Consider the following 23,699-nt stretch of genomic DNA (forward strand, 5'->3'; position numbering starts at 1 on the left):
TTATTTCTACATAACCTACAACATTGTAACAAAATAAATGAATAAAATAGAATTTATTGGTAAATTTATTTTTCTAATACACTTTTCATATATAATTCATATTATGTAAATAATACAAATTAATATATATTTAATAATTATTATTATTAATATCATTATAATATTTTATATAAAATATATATTATGTACATTTTTTATATTTTTTCCATATAATTTTTTATGAAAATTATAAATTTCTTTTTATAATTTTTTTTATTTTTTTTATAAAACTAAAACTGATTTTTACAATACATAAAACAATATTTTAACAATATAAAAATATTTTATATCATAACTCAATGTGTGATGTTTTTTCAGATGAACTTGTTTTTATAATTTTTTCAAAACAATATTTTGTAAAAAAATCTTGATATGCTAATAATGCAACATTTCTTGCACCTATTGCACTCATTTCCATTGCACTAGCAATCCATTCAATAGCATTAACATGATAAAGAGCATCATGTAATTTAAATTTTGCTTCATGAATTTTAGTTGAATATTCAGGATATGCTTTCCAAAAAATCTGCTTTGTTTCCTGAACCTTAAATATGTTAAATTAATTTTATTTTACATGTCACATATATCATAATTTATATAAGAATTATTATCTTAATCTTACATTTGAAAACATTTCATTTATAATTTTTGATTTTAATGATTTATTGCTAAATATTTTCCAAACTTTACTATTTTTTATTATACCATCTACAGAATTTAATCTTCCTACAGAATTAATTATAGTTTTGTTAGGATCACAACTTAAAATATTATCTAATTCTTCTTGCAAACCAAAATAATGTGGTTTTAAATCTGCTTTAACAAATGTAGCTACAGTTTCATGATATTTTTCAAAGCTATAAAAATCATTTTTTGGAAATCCTTCAAAAATAATAGGAAATTCTTGGTCATGAGTAAGTGGAATTGCCAAAATAACAATATCATATATTGCTTTCATTATAATTGTACTACCTGAAATAGAAATTATTTTTATTTAATTACTGTACATAATATATGAATAATATTAATACCTTGATTGCAATAATGTACTTCATATAAATTTTGAGTATCATTCTGTGGTATGTTAATAATTTTAATTACATATGAAGGCACAACATTTAAATGCTTATTTCTATATATTAAGTGCTCAGGTACCTTAAATATCAATATATTATCAGTTATAAATTAATAATTTATAAGAAGAAAAAAGAGAAAATTAACATTAGTTAATAAGAGAGTAACCTTTTTATTTCCTCCTTTAACAGACCATAAGTTAAAAGCCGCTCCAGCTAAAGACACAAAACCAACAAAGCTATGAACATTTATATCTTGTCCATAGTTTACTACCAATGTTGTTTTAACAATTTCATTAATAATTTTTTCTGAATAACCAAGATCTAAAAGCACATTTTTAATAGATTTTTGTGTCAATTTTGGAAATTCAGTATTTATAGATAACAAAAAGCTACTAATATTTGTAAAAGTTTTTCCACTATCCTGCAGATGATATATTTTTTCAAAATTATTTATTATAGAAGTTGTATATCTGTTTAAAATAATAAGTTAAAATAATAACTATTATTATAATATTAAATAGATACAATGAATAGATTTCTGATATAAGAATTTGATATAATTTTTAAAAAATATATGTGAAATACCTATTCAGACTAAATGGTTGAATACCATATTTATAAATTAATTTAATTAATGATAATAATTCCCATTTACTTTCTTCAAATACAATTTCATTGCCATTCCAAATACTTGTTTTTTTATCACTAAATGATCTATGTTCTAAGCCTAAACCAGAAAATAAGTATAAATTATAAGTATATCAGATATAAATATATAGATTAGATTAAATTTAAAAACAAAAATCATATTTTATAAAATAATTTTTTTCAATTACATAGAATAAAAAGATATAAAATAAAATACCAAGTAGTTTAACAAATTCTTGCATATATTTATTTTGAGAATGTATAACTGAACCTCCAGCTTCAAATTCATTATTATTAATTTTTATTGTAGCCAAACGTCCACCGATAGTTTTTGCTTCATATAAATCGATATTAAGATTATTTTTAAATAATTCTGCAAGAAAATGAGAACTTGCTGCACCACCAATACCACCTCCAATAATTGCTAAAAAAAATCACATTTTTTAATTATAAAAAAAATGTATAAATTAAAAAAAGGACAATTTTAATATATATCGATAATAAACGTTTTATTAAATTTTTCATTTATTAAAAATATTAATATATATATATTTTATAATATATATTAAACATATTAAAAATAATATCTTTATTATTCGTAATACATTTATTTTATATAATTTTTTTTATTAAATATAAATATAAACTTTTATTTTATATCATTAATATACATTCAAAAGAATCTAATTTAATTAAATTTTTGCTTACCTATATTTGGTTTACAATTTTTAAAACAAATTCCTTTCTCAAAAATTATTATACATAATAAAATTATATACCAATTCATAATTTCACTTTATGCAAATTATATTATATAGTTTTATATATATATATTATAATAATTATATTATACATACATGCTATAAAGAATATTGCATATACTATACATGTAGTATATAGATAAGATATAGCTATATTTTTTAAAAAAAAAAATTAACTCTAATTAATTTAATTTGAAATAATTATCCTATTTAATAACAATAATTTTTAATGATCAATAGTCATAATAATTTATCAAATATGTTTAAATATTAAAAAAAATATTAATTTTATGTACGAATAATTTTTAAATCAATGAATTCTTAAAATTAATATTTTTAAATTAGTCAATATACTTAGTCATTAAAAAGTTAGAAAATATAAAAATTAACAAGTTTTTGTATTTCAAAATAGTTTTATTTATCAGAATTATTTCGAAATTTATTAATATAATAATATACAATATATAATATCATATAATAAAATACATATACAATATATAAAAATTATTTCAATATTAATTAATATATTGATTATTTATTTTCATAAAAATAGAATCTAATTTATATTACCTAGTTTAATACAAATTTTTATTTCAAAATTTATTTGAATTTAATCTTCTTTTTTATTATAACAATTTTAAATGTAATTTTGTTTTCCCTAGAATTATGTGAACAAAATTTTGATATGTATGATTTTATTTATATGATACATAGGATTATTTTTTCCATAGTGAAAAATACATGTGTCACATTTTCTATTAACCTTATCTTAGAAAAGTTTATATATCTTTTTATGCGATTTCTTTAAAATTAATAATGACAAAGAAACAGTTAAAACGTAAAAGAATCGAAGATATTAATAAAGAGAATATACCAGATATGGAAGTTTTACCACTAAAAAGAACATCAGATGAACCATTATCAAAAAAGGTTTGAAATTTTTAATAATGTAATAAATGTAATAATATAAAAAATTTAGATAATAAATTTAAAAATAGTGTATGAAGTAAGTTTTTAAATGAAAAAAGAAAAAAACAAAGATATTAGTTTTTTAAATTAATTTTTTAAATTTATTGTATAAATAAAAATATAAATATATTACAATTGATAATTTTTTTTTATTATCAATTATAAATTTTCATTTTCATAAGGTAAAATGGATTAATAGACAGAGAGTTCTAGTATTTGCTACTAGAGGTATTAGTTATAGACACCGTCATCTTATGAGTGACTTAAAAACTCTTATGCCTCATCATCGTTCTGAATCTAAAATGGAACGTACTAAAAATCTACAAATAGTTAATGAAATGTGTGAAATGAAAAATTGCAATAAAACAATATTATTTGAAGGTAGAAAAAAAAGAGATTTGTATTTATGGTTTTCTAACATTCCTATAGGACCAAGTGTAAAATTTCTTGTTGAAAATAGTAAGTATTAATCATTTTATTTAATTTATAGATTAAGCTTTATAAATTAAAGTTTTATTAGAAATAATTTTAATAATATAAAAAAAGTGATTATTATAGTTTATAAAAAAAACTTATGTTACAGTTTATACTATGGCAGAATTAAAAATGACTGGAAATTGTTTAAAAGGTTCTAGACCATTATTATCATTTGATGAACATTTTAACACAAAATTACATTATAGTCTTTTAAAAGAATTGCTTATTCAAATTTTTGATGTTCCTAATCATCATCCTAAAACACAACCATTTTTCGATCATATATATACATTTACTATATTAGATAATAGAATATGGTTTAGAAATTTCCAAATTTTAACAGAAGATGGTGGTTTGGCTGAAATAGGTCCTCGCTTTGTATTAAATCCAATAAAAATATTTACTGATAGTTTTGGTGGAGAAGTACTTTGGGATAATCCAACTTATGTTTCTCCTGTTAAGGTATAAATTTTATGTATTATATATTATAGTAATCTTAATATCATAAAATTAAAAATTCTAAATTCAATAACTTTTTAAATTATAGTTTCGACACTCTTTAAAAAAAAATAATACTGGTAAATATATGAATAAAATGGATCAGAAAATAATACAAAAAGTTAATAAACCAAAAGAATCTTATTCATTGAATCCTATGGATGAGATATTTAAAGGTGATCCATTAGAAAAAGCAATAGAATTGCAAGAAAAAGAAACAAAAAATATACAGACTAATGATAATAAGCAGAAAAAATTAGAGAATAGAAATAAAAAACATTTAGAAAGGAAAATAAAAAGGACTACACAAAAAAAAAATAAAAAAAAATCAATGTAATATTCAAAAATTTATATTATATTGAAATATTAATAAATTTTTTATAAAGTATTTATATTTTTATTTTATAAAAATACAAATTTTAATACATATTTTATAAAAATTCAAAAACTTACCAATTTATATATTCAAAAATATTAAAAATATATGAATTATATGAAACTTATGTAATATTTGTTTTATTCAAATTTTATATAATTTTATATTCTTCATATATATTTTTTATAATACTTTTATAAAATTAAATATTTCATTAATTGATATGACTATTTTATATGTATTATATTAAAAGAAATTATTTATAAATGAAAAAATGCAATTATTTAATTTTTAATAATAAGATATAATAATAATTTTTAATATAATTTAAATTCATATAGCTGAATTATTTATAAATTTTTAAAAAATTTATTTATATTTTTATAATATAATGAAAATAATATCAATTTATGAGATTTTTAAAAATTTTTTTTAATTTATTAAAATATTAGATTTATTATTAGATTATATAAATATAATTCATTTTTTTTTATTTGTAGCACTCTGAAAATGACGCTACTTTTTTTTACTATTCTTAATTTTTAATCTATCTCTGTCTATTACTATTTACTTTCCTTATTCTTCTTAGCGAATGATTAAAAAAGATATTGGATATTAATTGAAGACACTTTCATCATTTCAAAACTATAATATATTTTAATTTTTAATATAAAAAAATATTACATTTAAAATTATTTATAAGTCTTTATAGTATCATAAATTATGCCGATACATATTTGTACTTGATTTAATTACATTAAAATATATTTCATAAAATATTTTATGTTAAAAAATTTAATATTTATTACATAATATTAAATTTCAAATTCAGATTTATATTTTAATTAAGAATTATGTGAACAATAATATTTATTTTATCAAATATAGCGTTCAGATAATTTAATTTATATTTTGCAAGTTTATCAATATCACAATTTTGTAATGTTTTAATTTTTTTAATTTTCTCGACTTTATTGAACAATAATATTCATAAATCTTCAATTTTTAGATCTTTAGTTTTATTATTCATTGTTTTCATTGTATAGAAAATTATATATTTTATATTTATAATATAATATTGATACTAAAAATAAAAAAGTATGTATCTTTTTTGAAAAAGACAAATGTAAATACTCATCGCGTTATTGATATAATAAATATTTTTTTATAAAAATATATGTTATTCTAAAGATCTAAAAAATGCATGATTTCTTTTTCTTATATTATTAAGTACCATAAAAATAAAAAAAAAGTGTTCATTAATAATTTTTATAATATTATAAAATATTCTTCATAATTTATAAGTAATATGTTATAGAAATACTAAAAATAAAATTATGTTTATACATTTTTTAAAATTATATTAAAATGATAAAAAATTATTAGAAAGTCTATATTACAAAAAAAATAATATTTTACACATATGGCAGTAGTTGTTAGATATATAAAAAATGTTATTGTTATTTAATTTGATATTCGATTTAAAAATAATTATTTAATAATTCATTCATAATCACATACACATGTATATGATAATCATAATTTTATAAATGATTTAAAGCTATATAAAAATTATTTAAAAAAGAAAAATTTCATTTTCAAATTATATGGTATATATGATAAATACCATTATAATAAAATATGTATAAACAAATATTGTTTTAGTATTTTTAATATTACTTATGTATTCATTGGTACTAATTCGTGTGCTTGTTGACCATTTGCAGTTGTATTAGATGCAATTTGTGCTAAGGCTGATTGACGCCATTTTCCATTTTCACCATTTAAATTCTTATCTTCACAGATACAGAGAAACAACGTGTCTATCACAGTCTAGAATAAATCATAAAAGCAATTAAGCATAATATAAAAAAAATATTTATATATAATCTATTTTTATAAAATATTATATATATATATATATATATATATATATATATATATATATATTATATATATATATTATATAATAATAATTATAAAATGCAATATACCTCATAAAGAGAAATGATACAATGAGCAATAAAAAATGCAAACACACAGACAATAAATATTGGAGCTGCATAAAAATGTAATCTAGGATCTTGTTTCATAAATAATAATCCAATACTACCAGTTGCAGCCATAACAAAACATTTACCAAGAAATAAAATAAAATCACCTACTCCATTAATTACTGCTATTTGTAAAGCATTATTAATAAGAGCTGTAAATGCCTAAAAATTTAAAAATTTAAAAATTTAAAAATAATTTATTATTTTTAATACTATTATTTTATAAATATATAATAGATAAAATAAGATTGAAATTATAACATACAATTCTAGCTGCATTACAAAAATGTGTTCCTTCAATAGCAACAACAGTATATGCATTATGGTTTATATATCGAATAAATTTTTCTAAACAATAAAAACAACATATGCAACATTTTAAACCACACTGTGCACAAGGAGATGTCTCTTTATTTTTCTCAAATCTGTGAAATATTTATATTGTAAATTATATTGGAAAAATATAATTTTATAAATAATATATATTTATAATATTAAAATTAATTAAACATACTTAGCATGAAGATATGTCAAAATTAGACGAGGTAATTTAAAAAGTGTTATCAAAAATGAGCCACAAGCTACAGAACCTAAGTGATAACTAATTAAATTTCCCATAGCAGTACATACAGGAGATACACTAGCATCTTTTCCTCTAAAATAACAAATATAATTCTAATAAAATTGTATGTGTTACATAGATATATATAAAATTATTTTTATAATATTACCTAAAATACCAATGAGCAACAGCTCCTGATATTACCATATCTTGGCAAGAAATAATGAATTCAGATGTCCATATTAAACCTATGATATATACCCACCACATATATTTTATCCAAGTTGAGTCCACATATTCCACAAGTGTAAAAGCTAAAACACTTCAAAGTAGTAACAAATACTAAATTAAAAAAAGAATGCATTATGTATATTAATATAAACTTACTTTTAAATGAATCAAGGGAAAAATCAAGTCTCTTCTCTTCAATAAATGTATTTTTTTCTCCAATTAAACTCAAATTTAAAGGATCAAATATATGATTTTTATACATCTGTACAGATCTTGTGCCGGGATAATCTATAATTTTTTAAATATTAATTTTTTTTTTATAAATATTAATTCTAATCTGAAATTGCATAAAAAATTAGAATACTTACTAGCTGTTGCAAGACAAAGAATTACAGTTATCCAAAATGTAAAAAATAATATCAAAGCAATAAATGTTAATAAAGGTTGAAACAATAAACCTGGTAATTCTGCTAAACATTTAGCACTTTCTTTAAATAATGCTGTCATAAATTCAATACGTTTACGTATTATACTTAAAAGCAATAATAAAATAATCTGAAATATATAAAAAGTTCTGAAACAAAATTTTTAATAATTCATAAAAATAATAGTTAATCATAATAATTTACAGTTATTATTGTTCCAATAATAGAAAAAGCAAGAAATGCTCTTTCATTTCTAACAGATTCCTCTAAAAGTTGATTTGGATCAGTTTTATCTAAAGTTTTTTTAATTTCTATATATGTCCACCATAATAATATACTTCCACCTGTAAAATCAATATATAAATCATATTTTATTGAATTATGTTTTTACTATTTTATATTTTAATAATTTACCTATAGTTGTTACAGTGACAAGAATCATGACAATCCATGTTACAATATGTGCTAATAAATGAAATATAGCAATCATAAAAAGAGATAAAACTGAAATTAAATATTTCATTTAAATGCTTACATAAAATTAAAAGATATTAAATTAGCAATAATATGATAAATCATACCAAAAGCTAAAAAGGACAATGCTAATATTTCTCTCCATGTTTTATATAAATCTCCTAAAATTTGTTCAATAATATCCCATGAATTGATAAATCCATATAAATTAGCAATTACAGTTTCTCCTACATCTTTAGGAATACAACGATTAAGAACTGGTATACTATTGTAAACTAATTCAGGGCAAGAACCTGTTATATTTTTTATATTTCCATTACAAGCACTTAAATTATTTCCTGGTTTATCATGACAAAGTTGAGATCCTGTTTCCTTATAAAATTTGCATATATCATTCATTGTTGTCATTTTTCGATCTGGACATTTTTTGACACAAATTTTTAAAGATTGTGTAACATTATGTACATCCAGAAAAAATAAATATCTAAAATTATATTAATAGAAGTTTATAATATGTTTATAGAAATATATTATTTATAAGAAATAATAATTTTAATTTTAATACTTACGGTTTATCACTAGTATCTTGTCCAGACAATTCCATACTACCAAATTTTGGATTATTTTTCATACCACAAGTATTTCCAAAGCTGTCATATCCATTTATGAGTCGTAAAGGATTACCATAAACAAGAGCAAAAGCTGCTATTAAGATCTGTAAATAATAATATCTACATTAATGAAATTTATATTTTATTATATAATATATAATTCCTTAATAAATAATATTTAATATGTTTTTTATATTATGTACATATAATTTTAAAATACATTTTTTTAAGTAAGAAATTTAATTACCATAAGAAACCAAAATATAATAAAACAACAAAGCCAGAAAATATCTGTACATCCTCGTACGTGTGTTGGATTATGTCGTTGTTCATCATCATCATCTCCTGAACAACAAGACATTTTTTAAAATTTTAAATATTACGAAATACTATGTTAAAAACACTTGAGTTAGATATAGTGTTCAGTTTCAGAACTACTCCCTTCATTGAATCACCTTGAAGTTATCTTCAAATATTGATACATTGTACATAGTATAATAATTTCTTTTTAATAATATATTTTTTACATATTTTTATATTATTTACAATTTAAAAAAAATGAAAAATTATGAAATTAGGTAATCAATATTGATTAATATTATAAAAAAAAGATAGATATAGAGAAAATAAAAGATACAGGAGATTTAATTTCGATATACGATCTTGCATTTTGCAGTAAAGTAAATCGTTTCCAAGGTAACAACAATATCTATTATTTTATCTAATACGTCATATGGATTACTACAATGAAGATTATAATAACATATTTCTTCATTTTAAGTATGAAGTGATTAGGTGTGATTTAGTATAGAACATTAAATTATTCAATAATAAAAAAATTTAATATTTTAATTGTTGAATGTGAGCACTTTATTTTCTAGCACGTTGTTTATTTTAACAAATATTTTTGTTATAAATATGAATTAAATATGAAATATTAAATTATATTATTTAAAAATATAACCTATATCATGAGATAAGCGCCAGTCTCAATATAAATATTGAAATATAAAAATTAAAATTTAAAATTAAAATAGTTTACTTATTTAATTTTTAAAATAATAAATAATTTTTGTTCAAGTACATGTATTTTAATTTTTCTTTTTTTTTTATTTTATATTTTAATAATACTTTTATTTTCGATGCAAATGAAAACTATTATTTCATTTTACAGATAATAAAATATAATTTTAATGATGGAAGAAGATGGTGGTAAGAGAATGAGAGGTAGAACTCGTGGTAGAGCTCGTGGCAGAACACGAGGAAGAACTAGAGGTAGATCTAAGAAACAAGTAAAGGTGAATTTAAATAATTTTAAAATTTAAAATTTTTTATTATATAATTTATTTTCTTAATATTTATATTTGATTATAAGTTATATATACAATATTACATATTTCAAATGTATATATATATATATATATATATATATTTAGGTCATTGAAAGTGATGAAGAAGATAATCCTCAACAAGTAGAAGAACCTCCTGTGGAAACAACTGGTACAGAACTAGAAGAACATGAAGCTCCATCAGCTCAACAGCTTCCTTTGGAACAACAGTTTGATTTGGAAGCTGATATATCACAATTAGAAGCTCCAACTTTTACAACCATTAATAGAGGTCCTCCAGAACCAATGTTACGTTTAAGATGGGATCATAGAGTAAATCTCATTGGAGAAAAAGTATTGAATCCCATGATACATTGTTGTGACAAGTGTTTAAAACCAATTCTTATTTATGGACGCATGGTAAGAATTTTTTTGTGTATATGATATTAAAACAAATCATGTGTTCATTATAAATTATTTATTTATTATAAAATTCAATTTAATAAATTTTTAATGCTTAAAATGTAAGTTATAAAAAATATGAGAGTTATAATATATAATCAATATATCTTTAAAATAAAATAAATAAGATTTGTTGCTGTGATTATTATTATTTCTTAGTTTAATATTTATAAATATCAGATATTTTTATGTGTTTTAGATACCTTGCAAACATGTCTTTTGTTTATCTTGTGCTAAAAGAGAAGATAAAGTTTGTCCTCGTTGTATGGAAAAAGTTTCTAGAGTAGAACAAACAGGTTTAGGTACTGTATTTATGTGCACACATGGCGGAACAAGATATGGAAATGCAGGTTGTAGAAGAACATATCTTAGTCAAAGAGATTTGCAGGTAATTTCTTTTTATTTTTAAATATTTTGATCATTGAAAAATATTGAAATATATTATTTATAGGCTCACATAAATCATAGACATATATCAGCTCCACCACAAGTTCAAGGCATGCAAGTGGATCCTCCACAATATGTGCATTCTAAATCAGAAATAGAATCTCAATTAACAAAAGTTTCATCAGTTGCTATGCAAAATACTCGCATAAAATCAGTACAATCTCATATGGTTCAACCAATAATGGGAAATGATCCTAGAGTAAATTCAATGGTCAATCAAGCACCAGTGGAACATAGACAACAACATAGACCACAAGCATTACTAATGCAAAATTACAGTCAAAATTCTGCACCTCCACCACCAAATAATGCTCCATTAAGAACAAATCTTATAACTGTGCCCATTCAAGATACAGCTATAACAACACATGATATACATACCCAACAAAGTCATCATTATTATCCTCCTCCACCTCCACAAGTTAATTATGGAGGATATAATGTACCACCTCCTGTTTCTCAAACACAACAATATTATCCACAACCTCAGCATCCTGCCCAAGTATCTTATGTGCCACCACCACCGCCACAACAACAGCAATATGTATCTTCAACACCAACTTCAATAAGGCCATCTCCAACAGGATATATTCAAGATCCATCATATGGTCCTCCACCTCCACAACAACAAGCTCCACCACCACAAACTCAATGGTCACAACATCAACAACAATTTTATAGATAAAGAAAAAATGTATTGTGGAGAATTGTATAATATAAATTGTGATAAAATTATTATGGAAGCAATGATAATTAAATATGATTGTAAATATCAATTTTTTAAATGTAATGTATCATTAGGAAATATTCAAAATATTTTATACTTTTCAAAGGTATATAATCGCAACATTCAGTGACGAAAATTATATAATCTTATAGAAATAAAATTATTTCAATCATGTGTAAATTTATTTATTTCCCATTTTTTTTAACTTTACAATAAACTAAAAAAAAGAAATAAAACTAATTTTAATTTTGGGAGAATTTGTAACAAAGAATAAAACAATCTTATATAATATGAAAATGATATATACTTATTATTTATATACATGTAACAAATTAATATAAATTAAATAATAGAATATTAAAATTTTAAATAAGTATTTCTATTACATATTGCATAATTCAATGTTAATTTTTATAATTTTATCCTATATACGGAATAGGAAAATACGAAATATATATTTTTTTAGTAAAATTTAATATTGTACAGACTATAACGATTTTAACATATGTACAAAACTGATATATATAACATGTACATATATAATGTGTAATTAATACATTATATTTTTATAATGTATTTAATGAAATTAACAAAGATTCATTTATTCATACACTCAATTCTGGCCTTTCGCTTTTTAAATCTAATCATATTTATAATAATAAATATTAATTGAGACAGACTAAAAATCGTATATTAAGAATACTTAAAAATTTGTTATAAGTATATTTTTAAGTGGAAGGCCAAAATATGAATAACATACATTCTTAAAAGACAGTTTTGAATCATACATGAAAATAGTTTTTAATCTTAATCCATCACGCACATATTCATGTATTTATCTATGTATAATTACCGCATCATTATGGTGTCTTGTTCCCTTCACGTTTTACATCAATTCTTATATTTACAACCTATTATTATATCAAATATTATCCATATTGCTATATATATATATAAATATATATTTATATATATATATATATTTATACGAACTACTTTCCATTTACCTTTTCATGTATATATTTTTAAATAATTATGTTTAAATTATAATAATCAATATTTAACAATTACTTAAAAATATTAATAGATGACAAAAAAAATCGCAACATGTTTGTGGCACAACAGTTGATTTTTTTAATGTAATATAAAAAAGAATGCTATGTATGAACAAAATATAAATTAAACATATAATGAAGATTATGTACTTTAATTAAATGAATATCTGTACCTAAAATGCAATTGGAATTATATTAATTAGTTTTTAATTATATTTGATAACATTAATAAAATAAATTAATATAACATGATAAAATAACATAACAAATAATATAAATGTAAAAGTAATTATACATGTATGAATATTAAAAATTTTATAATTTAGGTAATAGATCAAATCTTTAATAAATTTATCTTATGTACTTAGGTACAGATCTTTTTTAAAATAATATGAAAAAAATATATTGAAATTATTTCTTGTGAAATAATTATTCTAAAAATTATAGATATAATGCAATGGTACATATTTTTTTAAAAAAAAATCGTTTTTGATACAAAAAGTAAAAGTATACTTCATTTAAGATTCTTGTTAAAATATGATTTTAAAATAAGCTGAAAATGTTTATATTTCACAACTGTTATCTGATTTCAACATGTATATATTATACATTAACATTTTACACTATACATGTTTAATTGTAATTCTTTGATTGTATAAAATATTTTTTAAAACATGTTAATGAAGTAATAATCTTTTCCAAATTTAAATCTGTTTCTAATAAAATTATTTTACAATATTATACTGGAAGCCAGTCTACTTTTATTCATTGTTATTAATAATTTTTATCATTCAGTTATCGCTGAATATTAAAGACGGAACAATGCTGCATTATACAATATTTCAGGACTTTTAACATGTTTGTTAAAAAAATTTAAATTATTTATCATTCATTGACAGTATTGAATTACATAAATAGAGTTTATAATTCTTAGTAACAAAGAACACGATTTTCTTGGAAAATATCATCACAAACTAGTAAAATCCTATATTTTTTTTGTTTAAGAATCTTTTAAAGATTACATGCACAATCGATAATATGGCATTATAATTAATATAGATAAATTAATTTATTATATTATATGCTAATTTAATAGTACAAAAAAAAAGATTAATTTCATGTTTACAAATCTAAAAATATATTTGAAAGTTAATTAAAAGTTAATTAAAAGCTATAAATGCCAAGGCACATTTTATATATTTATTTTTCATTTTTTGAATTTATCAAAAACTATTAACAAATGAATTTTTTTTATGATTTGATAATTAAAAATTTGATTTGATAATAAAAGTTTAGAAGTATTTTTTTATATTTTCTTTTCTATTAGATTTTAAAATAGTTTCATAATAATATTTGGCTTATATGTTAAAAAAATTATTATTTTATTAAATATTGCCACATTATCAATGTTGTTGCAAATTGTTAACATTTTTTTTAAAAGTTTTTTAATATATTTATACATGAATTTGAAATCAGTCTATTTGATGTGATCACGTATTAGTAGAAGCATGATTATGTATGTTAACACTAACTTGAGGAATGAGAGGAGATGCAAGTGGTTTAGGTGTAGTGGTATCAGGAATTGGGATTGAAACTGCAGGAGGTACTGGAGAATGTTTTTTAGTTCTTTCTTGTTGCCATGGTTTTGCATGATCCTTACTCAATCTTTCACTTAAAGCTTTTAATGCTATTTGCCTGTAAATTATTATTAAATATAATTTAAAATATTATTTAAAAAATAATCTTTAAATTGTAGTTAAAATTTGCTTTTTATTTTATATTGTGTATATATTTTTTAAATAAATAATTAGAAAAAAAATCAAACCTTCTTCTTTCGCTATCATGTGGATCAATACCAGGAAGATTTATAATAAGACCAGGTGGAGCATTGGACATGTCAAATCTTCTAACCACTTTTCTACAAATTCCAACTCGTACAAAAAAACCATGTATTGTATTACTTACAACTGCTATTGGTGGTTGTAAGACATTTGGAAAGAAACTATAATCAAATTCATGATCATTATAATATTAAAAATATTTTGTTTCAATACATATACATATATATAACAATAAAATATAATTTACCTTGCAAATGTAAAATTATCAGCCATATCACCACGTGTACCATTATTATGTTTTTGATAGAATCTAAGGTAAGTCCATGATATTAATAAACCACTAAGAAACATAGTTGGATGAGTGCCTTCTAATAATCCAAAAAGCCATAATATCACTCCCATAATCCAAACCATTAATGGTATATTTCTATTTGTAATTTTACCAATTGGTGTTTTAACTAAAATATGATCTGGCATTATTTGTTTTACAGCTACTGTAACACCTATAATTTTTCTCTAATTAATTTATATATATTTTATATGACTAATGATACAATATGATTATAATACTTTATTTTATTATATTTACAATGTAAAATATATAATAAAATACATTGTTATGTGATATACATATAATGATGATAAATAATTCATAAAAAAATTTATTTTATACAAAGAATGTACCTGCAATATATCCAGTTAATCCATGGATGTGTATATCAAATAATAGATCTGGATCATTGGTGCACATATAAAGAAATAAATAAAATAAAGCTGACAAGACAGCGACGCCAAAATTAACGATAGCAAAAAAAGTCATCATTTCCATTGCACCCCATAAAGGTTCGATCAATTTACCACAAAGCCCTACTGTAACGATATCCACACATACTTCCCAAAAATGTATTTCAAGAAAACAGAAAGTAAATGCTGTCCAGATCCAAAAAACTGGAGGTAGTAGATAACCTGGTGTCACACTTAACAGACGTACCGTCTCCGTAGAAAAAGAAAGGCAATACGAAAACAAAACTACTACGCATATAAATTTCACACTTGTGCTGGTATTTCCCAAAAGAGCAGCAAATTGTTGTCTCAGATAGGGGATATTTCTACCCAAGCCCTTTATTGCTGCCATTTCTATTAAGCAGCTCTCTTAACCTCTTTGAATCAGAGAGCCACTTGTACTATGACTTGACGTTCGTTACATATAGATCAGCCACATTGACTTCTACTTTCATATATCTATTAATGTAAATAATATGAATTACAATTTCTCTATTTAGCAAATGTATTAATAAAAAGGTACATATTTTAAATATTAATAATAATAATAATAATAATTATATATTCTTATTATACAATAAATCAAATATTTTTAATATATATAATTATATATAATTATATATAATTATATTATAAATTATATATTAATATATACATATATTATATATATATATTAATATATATATATATTAATATTATATACATATATATAATAATATAATAAAAAAGATTATAATTCATTAATAATTATATATTATATATATTATATGTTTAAGTGATTATGTTTTGTTTTTCATTGATTAGTCATTGATGTTCGACATTTTTAAACACTTTTTGGAGAATTTGTACAAATTGTTTTTATATTAAAAATTTATTATTACAAATTTTGGTTCTAAGTATGTGTGAAATATGTACTGTTTTACATGATTATTTTGCGAGCGTTCACAAATGTTAAAACATATCATACAGGTAACCAGAAAAATTTCGATAAAAAAAAATATATAAATTTTTAACTAATTCATATAAAAATTCTTATGATATATTATTCATTTACGTAACAAGATACAAATTTTCTTAATAAATGCCTGGAGTTTGTCCACGTTGTAATCGCGAGGTTTACTTCGCAGAGGAAAAATTAGCTCTTGGAAAAGTTTGGCATACGTTTTGTTTCTCTTGTCGTTAGTATCATAAATTATTATTATAAGATTGATCTAAGATTATTTTTTTCCCTGTAATGTTTTTTTCATTATTTAATTATAAATGAAAGTTGTTTGAATTTATAATTTATAGGTAGCTGTAGAAAATTACTCAATAGCTGTAACGTCGTGACACATCTTAGTGAATTATTTTGCAAGAATTGTTATATTCGTCTGTTTTTATCCACTGCGAATCATGCAATTAAAGCAATACCAAACTCGTCTGCAACTTTAACACTTTCCAAGGAATTATTAAATTGTTACTGTTGCGACGCAGAAAACTCAATCGGTAACGCGTCATTAAACAGAAATCAACATTATCAATCCGACAAGTATAGACTTCGTGGTGGAGGAAGTGAAGTTGAGGAAACAAATATTTGTCTTGACGAAGAAAAAAAACATTTCATAGAAAACGAGTGTGCAAATCTAGGTATTGTCAATTCGATGACAACAATTTGTGATCCGCCACCCAGTCCTACCGCAATAACTACGTGGTATAATCGGCAACATTCTAGGTTTCGCAGGTTTAAATTTATTCTCGACATATATTTTCGTTTTTTTTTTTTTTTGGTTATACCGTCTATATATAAATGCCAAAACATTAAAACATTCATTTTAAAACGTCTTGTTAATGATAAACGTCTTATTAAAATAGTACGTTGTCTCCGGAGTGGCAGAAGAATAACACTAACGCGAAAGATTGTCGATTTGAAGTGCAGAAACAAGATACAGATCAATTTGAGCCAAAGACTTCGTTTAGTAATAATGAAGTCAACATTACAGAGGCTCAGTTAAGGTATATAAAATTTTCTGAATTTTCTGTATCCCTATTCTTCCAGATTTTTGTAAACTATTTCTGAAGAAATGTTTAGCCGTAAGCGCAAAAATAATTGGATATATTAGACTAGCATTTACGTTGAATTTGTATTTACCACTTTTCATCGGAAACAGAATCCGTCGGTAAGATATCGGTAGTTTAAAATCTTTTTACCGTTATAGTTTAATTTTCATGTTGTGTCATTAATTTTATTTCTATATATATTTTATATTTTTATTTTAAAACTCCAGTGCAATGGCAATTCGACAAAATAAGGCTTTCTAAGCGTAGATATTTCCAGCACAGATAAAACTCAAGTGACATCTATCAACTGGAATAATAAAATTAACAAATACGATCCCGTATACGAATTTAGTGCCAATAGCGTCACTATTCCGTCAAGACGAAAATTTGCGTATCCGCCGGTACCACCGCCTCGCAATCCGTTGCCTTCCCGACGACGAGTCTCGTTCTACGACGTCGTCTTCGGGGATATGCGCGGAAACGACCAGAATTGTATCTCGAAAATGCAAGATGATCATCATAGGCCCTGTTGCAATAATGATAATAAAAAGGAATACAATAATTCTTTCGACATTTGGCAAGCGGACGAATCGGTTGGTAAAAACGACGGCGGATACGAAAATATTAATGTAAATTATACCAAAGATAGTGGCAGAATGCATTTTGAAAAAAGCGCGTCGGACTGTGGTGAAGAAGACACGTTAAGTAAATGCAATGACATCGAGAAGAGTCGTGGACAAGATCATTGCATCGAAGGTAATTCAGAATCGCGCGCGTACAGAATAATGAACGAGAAAGATGATGCATCGTCGAAAGAAGACGCTATGACGTACGGTCATCAAAGTGGCCCGAATTCATCGAACGAACTTGATGATAATGAACGAATGCGGGGAGGATGCGGTGGACCGTGCGGACCTCGTGTTAGACTTCCATGTGGAACAGTGAAAGTCGAAACTGCTTGTCTTTGTAAAAGTAAAAACTGTATTTCTGGAAAATATTAAAGTTTAAAAATTATTCGTGCACAAAGAAGAAATATTATTAAATGGAATTTTAATATTTTTATATTTTTAGGAGAGCCAGAACCATGTCGCGTTGTGACATCTTGTGCGACTTGTGCAACAACACCATGTGCCGATAGACGTAGTTGTTGTTCATCGTCAAGTGATCGGCCAGTTTGCAAAAAATCAATTATTAAATGTCGTCCACCGTGCATGGGAGAATCTTCTTGTGGAGGAGGTGGATGTTGCGGAGGTGGATGTCGTGGTGGTTGTGGAAAACCTGGACAAACGTGTTTACCGAATCCATCAAGACTTTGCACGACACCTTGCCGACCGTGTTCGCCTTGTTCCCCACCAAAGCCATGCGCTCCACAAATAATTTGCTATTGCGGTCAAAAATGTGGAAATTGTTGTGGAAGTGGGAATCGTGCATGTTGCTGTCGGTAAGAATTTTTAATATTGATTCTTTGTATCGATACTTTAATTATTAATCTTTTCTTTTTCCCCCTATATACATATATAGATCAAAAAGTCCAGTATGTCGAAATCGAAGCAGAAGATGTTGTAGTACCGAAAGGGCTGAACCAATGGTCATTGAATCAGGATGTTGTCGACCGAAATCTGGTTGCGAATGTTTGGGTGGAGGAGTTGATTGTCAACGCTGTGGGCGAAAAGTATATCAAGCTGAAATGCAGGTAATTTTGATTTTAATTTTAAAAATCAATAGTTTTTTTTGTTAATTCACGTTGAAACACGTGAACACGTTGAATACCGTTCAAGATTGTATCCGGTATGCCGTTTCATAATACATGCTTCAGCTGCTATTGCTGTAGAAAACCCTTGGAACCGTTAACATATCAAGAAAATTGTGGAGAAATTTATTGCAAACGTTAGTGTAAATTTCGAATTTTGTAAATTTACTCGTTTTTTCTTATAGTCAATACTATAGATTTTATATTTTAACTTCATCCCCGCTATTTAGAATGTTATGTTCGAAATTTCGGACCTCAAGGATATGGATACGGCGTGGGACCAGGTACATTACAAACTCCTATGTGAAGTTATTATACAAAATTAATTAACTTTATTATCTCAAAATTAGTTATAAATAACTTATACATGACAATTTTTACTTCATAGTTTGTACTTCTTTTTTATAATTCATTCATTAAAAACATAATTTACAAAATATTTTCTCTTGATATAATTTAACATTTATAAGAAAAAGTTATTATTAATATGAGAACTTTATCATCAGAAATCTTATCTTATTACCAATTATATTTTATAAAAGGATTTGAATTAAAAACATATAATATTAATAATACATATATATATATAAAATAAAAAGTATAAAAATAATAAATGAAAAGGAAAAAAAGAAAAATAAATCATAAAAATGTTAGAAAACAAAAATCACCGTCCACTGTTTCAAGATTCCATGCATCTACATAAAAAATAATACAGATATATATACAAATTCGTGAACGGACAAAGCAGAACAACAAAATGATTATTTTTCCGTGGAAAATACAAACACACGAGAAAGATCGTAATACTTTGCAAAACGGGGAAGAAAAAGAAAGAAAGAGTATTTGTCGAATAGTTTTATTGGTAAAAATAAAGATAGAAAGAATGGAAGAACGGAGTTGGATTCTGTGAAAGTACAGGGTATGAAACGAAAGCAAAGATATGAGAGAAAAAGAAAGAAAAAAGAAAGAAGAGGATAGGAAAGAGAAAAAGATGAAGGAAGAAAGAGTGAGTGGTTGGTTTATTGAGTCTCTCCTCTTAGTGGATTGTGGAACGCGGAATGTACGCGGCACTGCCGGCTAGAGGGGCGTTTATATAGCTTTCAAGCGCAGGAGCTTAATCTAATTTCAAATATAAATCTGTTCTCTCCTCGTTTTCCTTCTCTTTCTCTTTCCGCCTTCATTTTCTTTCTTCGACCGATTCCTCATCCATATAGCAGCGGGCCCGCCCGCTTATATTATCCAGCTGCCTACGAATCTCTTTCGCTCTACCTATCAACGTTATAAGACACGCCGATTTACTTGACTTCGACGAATTATTAGCCAGATAGTAGAACATTCCTCGTCTTCTTGCAATAAGCGGATATACATTTATTTGGACATTTAATTAACACTTTTAATAAATAAGTAATTTATACGATGATGATGAATTGATTAAAAAGAAAAAGAATAATAATTGTACGAAATAATCAATTAATTAATTTGAAGAATAATAAGAAAGAAATTGCTTGTTAAATAAGAATAAATATTTAAATACAAATCAAATATTTCTCTGATTTTTTTTTTTTTTAGAAAATTGTTTATAATTGTACAATAGAATTTTTACATCACGGTGCAAAAGTGTATAGAATTACACGAATAACGAGCCAAGTATTTTCTCGATGTAAAAGAAAATTCGCCTAAGGCTGGGATTTTTTGATACACAACACAGTAACGTGGATGCACCTGCGGTCAGGAAATCGAGAAAATATCTCCTCGGTTCGACGATCGGCTCGCTCAGTCTTTTGCGCGCGCCGCTTACTCCGAACGGTATGAAAATCAATTATTTCGTTAATTCGTGCGTTACATTGGCTGTCACGAAACCATCACTGTGAACGACAGCGGCCCAAGGCACTATTTTTCAATTCCCAATGTCGCCCTACCTTTTCGAACGTATTTCCGTCTGATACGTCCTCGCCATTTTGCGGCCTTATCTCTTTGCTTCGTTTTAAGGTTATGTTTTATATTCTAGGAAGAAATACTGCGCGATCAAGTAACAACAATTACAATGGGATTACAAATTCACTGTAAAATGTATTCAAAAAATTCGATTTATTAAATTGTTTCTTAATGCATCTCGTGTAATGATTAAATAAATTAAGTTTGAGGTATGGAAAAAGATACTTAATGATTATTTATTTTATTTATTATATCGAATTTTTATAAATAAATAATTATTTAACGGATAATTGTTTAAGGTGAAATTATTTAATTAAGATATTTATCTTGTTAATTGCAGAATGAATGGTTTATGGTTATATCTTCTGAACTTATTTTAACATTTACTTATTGATATTTGGATATATCTAGCAAATTTTGAGTGGAACATGGGAGAATGAACGCGACAATCGAGGGTAGTATCCCATGACGTGGATGTCATGTGAAATTCTGGTACGTTAAAATTAATATCTCCCATTTGTCAATGGCCGATACGTTTTCGTTGTACAATGAAAACTGGCTAAAAAGGGGAGCATACACAAATGTTAGACCCCAAAATGTTCCCTAAACATTGTCACAACATAGCTAGGTAACCTGGAAGGGTATCCATAGAAGTCACATTATAAGATATTATTCTTGTAACATGTTATAAATTGATTATTTAACAAGCAGATAAAAATAATCTTTTCTTTCTTTCTTTTTTTTAATCGATAATAAACATTAATTACCTATTTCATAGATAATAAATATTTTGAAAATTCAAATTTTATAATAATTTTATATATAACAATACTTTAATGAAACAAAATTCGTTCTTTATAACATGATAACGAATAAAGATTATAGAATAAAGCGTTTTGTTGACGCGGAAAATGAATAATTGTTTGCAGACTATGGAGGATAATAGTGATTTTATCCAGCGTATCGAATTGCTGGACATGTGGACGCGACCGTGAAGAATCCGTGCGTTTCAAATGCGATCGCAGTTTATTCAGTATTCTGATTTAGAAAGGGTTCGAAATTATACACCCGACCACGTAAGTGTTTCAGTTCTTAACGATAATCGCCCATAAATACTAGATCAATGCAAAAACATTCAATTGCAATTCTTCTTAATTCAAAACCATAATTTTTTTATATTATGTTCAATGATGATGATGAGAAAATAACGAGATTGAGATAGCAATTGAATTTCATCTTCGACCAATATCGTAAATAAAATTCTCATTTCGTGCTTAAATTGGATCAAATCAAAGAAAGGATACGATTTAAGAAGCAAGCATCGGATAATGAAAACATTAAGAATAACAACAATAGATTCTGGTAAGGGATTTTTGGTATGGACGAACGTTAGCTAACCAGGCGCGCGTGTGTGTACCGTACACATTTAATTTGCATCGTATAAATCGTGTTTCCGGTCGAGCACGCAATGCAAACACGCGTTACGTTTACACCCTCGGTCCCTCACTGCGTTTTCGATCCACCATTTGGGAGGAACAGAGAGAAAAGGAACGCCGTAGAGACGCGCGCGCTTTTGCATGCTGCCACCGTATTGTAACCCCGGTAATTTATGATTCGATAAATAAATCAGCCACGTTTTATCCGTTCTCGTTCTCTCTTTCTCTTATTTCAACCTCTTTCAACCCCTGGCGCCGATTTCTGCGCACACTTGTAAGATGATTTTGGGGATTACACCCAGTTTACCATCCGTGGATCTTCCTGGGGTGAAATCAACCCTTTTTTTTTTTCCTGCATCTCTCGTGTTGTACCTGTGAAGATTCTTTGGAAAGGATACTCACGATCCATTGTTGATTTATTGCGAGTAAAAGTTGATTCTATCGAGCAAGAATTGTATTTCACTTATAATTGAAACTTGAAATTTAATGGCCTGATTGTTATTTTTTTACAGAGATCTCTTTTGGATAAATAATACGGAGAATTCTATAACGTTAGTTCTCATAAATATAATATTTGGAATATCGTATAAGTAAATTGTTTATTAGTAAATTACCATTATCAGTGGTTGAAATATATTGAGATAAATTTTGGAAAATTTAGATAGAAAGAATATTTAAAATTCTTTACAATATATTA

General features: G+C 24.5%; 6 protein-coding genes across 9 annotated transcripts; 3 read left to right on the top strand and 3 right to left on the bottom strand.

Annotated features, from left to right (window-relative positions):
* Positions 1–255: 255 nt before the first annotated feature.
* On the bottom strand, positions 256–2,550 carry LOC412611 (prenylcysteine oxidase 1). The gene is made up of 7 exons (XM_396066.6): positions 2,472–2,550; positions 1,981–2,187; positions 1,701–1,842; positions 1,282–1,585; positions 1,071–1,194; positions 662–1,011; positions 256–583 (listed from the first exon to the last, which is right to left on the bottom strand). Exons 1-7 carry the CDS (start codon positions 2,548–2,550, stop codon positions 329–331), a joined length of 1,461 nt encoding a protein of 486 aa, XP_396066.5. The 3' UTR covers positions 256–328.
* Positions 2,551–3,224: 674 nt separating this feature from the next.
* LOC724203 (ribosome biogenesis protein BRX1 homolog) lies at positions 3,225–4,856 on the top strand. The gene is made up of 4 exons (XM_001119973.4): positions 3,225–3,454; positions 3,676–3,952; positions 4,077–4,432; positions 4,518–4,856. Exons 1-4 carry the CDS (start codon positions 3,341–3,343, stop codon positions 4,803–4,805), a joined length of 1,035 nt encoding a protein of 344 aa, XP_001119973.4. The 5' UTR covers positions 3,225–3,340; the 3' UTR covers positions 4,806–4,856.
* A 1,425-nt stretch (positions 4,857–6,281) lies between these two features.
* On the bottom strand, positions 6,282–9,562 carry LOC552329 (CTL-like protein 1). The gene is made up of 12 exons (XM_624705.5): positions 9,449–9,562; positions 9,160–9,305; positions 8,698–9,074; positions 8,531–8,620; positions 8,321–8,460; positions 8,060–8,246; positions 7,848–7,979; positions 7,630–7,774; positions 7,413–7,553; positions 7,164–7,323; positions 6,839–7,060; positions 6,282–6,677 (listed from the first exon to the last, which is right to left on the bottom strand). Exons 1-12 carry the CDS (start codon positions 9,560–9,562, stop codon positions 6,525–6,527), a joined length of 2,007 nt encoding a protein of 668 aa, XP_624708.2. The 3' UTR covers positions 6,282–6,524.
* A 97-nt stretch (positions 9,563–9,659) lies between these two features.
* On the top strand, positions 9,660–12,349 carry LOC552347 (E3 ubiquitin-protein ligase Hakai). Of its 4 annotated transcripts, none has more exons than XM_026444150.1 (5): positions 9,660–9,897; positions 10,376–10,499; positions 10,638–10,949; positions 11,191–11,379; positions 11,443–12,349. In XM_026444150.1, exons 2-5 carry the CDS (start codon positions 10,395–10,397, stop codon positions 12,121–12,123), a joined length of 1,287 nt encoding a protein of 428 aa, XP_026299935.1. In that variant the 5' UTR covers positions 9,660–9,897; positions 10,376–10,394; the 3' UTR covers positions 12,124–12,349. The 4 variants fall into 4 exon arrangements, with proteins under 4 accessions (XP_026299935.1, XP_026299937.1, XP_026299934.1 ...); XM_026444152.1 differs by having other exon boundaries at positions 9,763–9,779; XM_026444149.1 differs by lacking the exon at positions 9,660–9,897 and adding an exon at positions 9,920–10,062.
* A 2,191-nt stretch (positions 12,350–14,540) lies between these two features.
* LOC409041 (transmembrane protein 115) lies at positions 14,541–16,291 on the bottom strand. Its single transcript, XM_392569.6, has 4 exons — positions 15,746–16,291; positions 15,309–15,564; positions 15,046–15,222; positions 14,541–14,915 (listed from the first exon to the last, which is right to left on the bottom strand). Exons 1-4 carry the CDS (start codon positions 16,194–16,196, stop codon positions 14,711–14,713), a joined length of 1,089 nt encoding a protein of 362 aa, XP_392569.2. The 5' UTR covers positions 16,197–16,291; the 3' UTR covers positions 14,541–14,710.
* A 616-nt stretch (positions 16,292–16,907) lies between these two features.
* LOC100578502 lies at positions 16,908–20,024 on the top strand. The gene is made up of 8 exons (XM_016915364.2): positions 16,908–17,022; positions 17,135–17,564; positions 17,696–17,836; positions 18,159–18,853; positions 18,953–19,322; positions 19,403–19,574; positions 19,660–19,768; positions 19,862–20,024. Exons 1-8 carry the CDS (start codon positions 16,926–16,928, stop codon positions 19,936–19,938), a joined length of 2,091 nt encoding a protein of 696 aa, XP_016770853.1. The 5' UTR covers positions 16,908–16,925; the 3' UTR covers positions 19,939–20,024.
* Positions 20,025–23,699: the final 3,675 nt, after the last annotated feature.

Source organism: Apis mellifera, linkage group LG12 (assembly GCF_003254395.2).
Source record: "Apis mellifera strain DH4 linkage group LG12, Amel_HAv3.1, whole genome shotgun sequence".
NCBI classification, from domain to species: domain Eukaryota; kingdom Metazoa; phylum Arthropoda; class Insecta; order Hymenoptera; family Apidae; genus Apis; species Apis mellifera.

Bases quoted from the DNA above. Each gene is read 5' to 3' on its own strand.
- LOC552329 (XM_624705.5), bottom strand. From the start codon at position 9,562: ATGTCTTGTTGTTCAGGAGATGATGATGATGAACAACGACATAATCCA. The intron at 7,980-8,059 runs GTAAGTATTCTA...AAAAAATTATAG, and splicing joins TCTTTGTCTTGCAACAGCTA to ATTATCCCGGCACAAGATCT. The intron at 7,061-7,163 runs GTATGTTATAAT...TTAAATTTTTAG, and splicing joins TTTGTAATGCAGCTAGAATT to GCATTTACAGCTCTTATTAA.
- LOC724203 (XM_001119973.4), top strand. From the start codon at position 3,341: ATGACAAAGAAACAGTTAAAACGTAAAAGAATCGAAGATATTAATAAA. The intron at 3,953-4,076 runs GTAAGTATTAAT...CTTATGTTACAG, and splicing joins AAAATTTCTTGTTGAAAATA to TTTATACTATGGCAGAATTA. The intron at 4,433-4,517 runs GTATAAATTTTA...TTTAAATTATAG, and splicing joins CTTATGTTTCTCCTGTTAAG to TTTCGACACTCTTTAAAAAA.
- LOC412611 (XM_396066.6), bottom strand. From the start codon at position 2,550: ATGAATTGGTATATAATTTTATTATGTATAATAATTTTTGAGAAAGGA. The intron at 1,012-1,070 runs GTATTAATATTA...TTTCTATTTCAG, and splicing joins AGTACATTATTGCAATCAAG to GTAGTACAATTATAATGAAA. The intron at 584-661 runs GTAAGATTAAGA...AACATATTTAAG, and splicing joins TAAATGAAATGTTTTCAAAT to GTTCAGGAAACAAAGCAGAT.
- LOC100578502 (XM_016915364.2), top strand. From the start codon at position 16,926: ATGCCTGGAGTTTGTCCACGTTGTAATCGCGAGGTTTACTTCGCAGAG. The intron at 19,323-19,402 runs GTAAGAATTTTT...ATACATATATAG, and splicing joins AATCGTGCATGTTGCTGTCG to ATCAAAAAGTCCAGTATGTC. The intron at 19,769-19,861 runs GTTAGTGTAAAT...CCCGCTATTTAG, and splicing joins TGGAGAAATTTATTGCAAAC to AATGTTATGTTCGAAATTTC.
- LOC409041 (XM_392569.6), bottom strand. From the start codon at position 16,196: ATGGCAGCAATAAAGGGCTTGGGTAGAAATATCCCCTATCTGAGACAA. The intron at 15,565-15,745 runs GTACATTCTTTG...GAAAAATTATAG, and splicing joins ATTAACTGGATATATTGCAG to GTGTTACAGTAGCTGTAAAA. The intron at 14,916-15,045 runs GTTTGATTTTTT...AATAATTTACAG, and splicing joins CATGATAGCGAAAGAAGAAG to GCAAATAGCATTAAAAGCTT.
- LOC552347 (XM_026444150.1), top strand. From the start codon at position 10,395: ATGATGGAAGAAGATGGTGGTAAGAGAATGAGAGGTAGAACTCGTGGT. The intron at 10,950-11,190 runs GTAAGAATTTTT...TATGTGTTTTAG, and splicing joins TTCTTATTTATGGACGCATG to ATACCTTGCAAACATGTCTT. The intron at 11,380-11,442 runs GTAATTTCTTTT...TATTATTTATAG, and splicing joins TTAGTCAAAGAGATTTGCAG to GCTCACATAAATCATAGACA.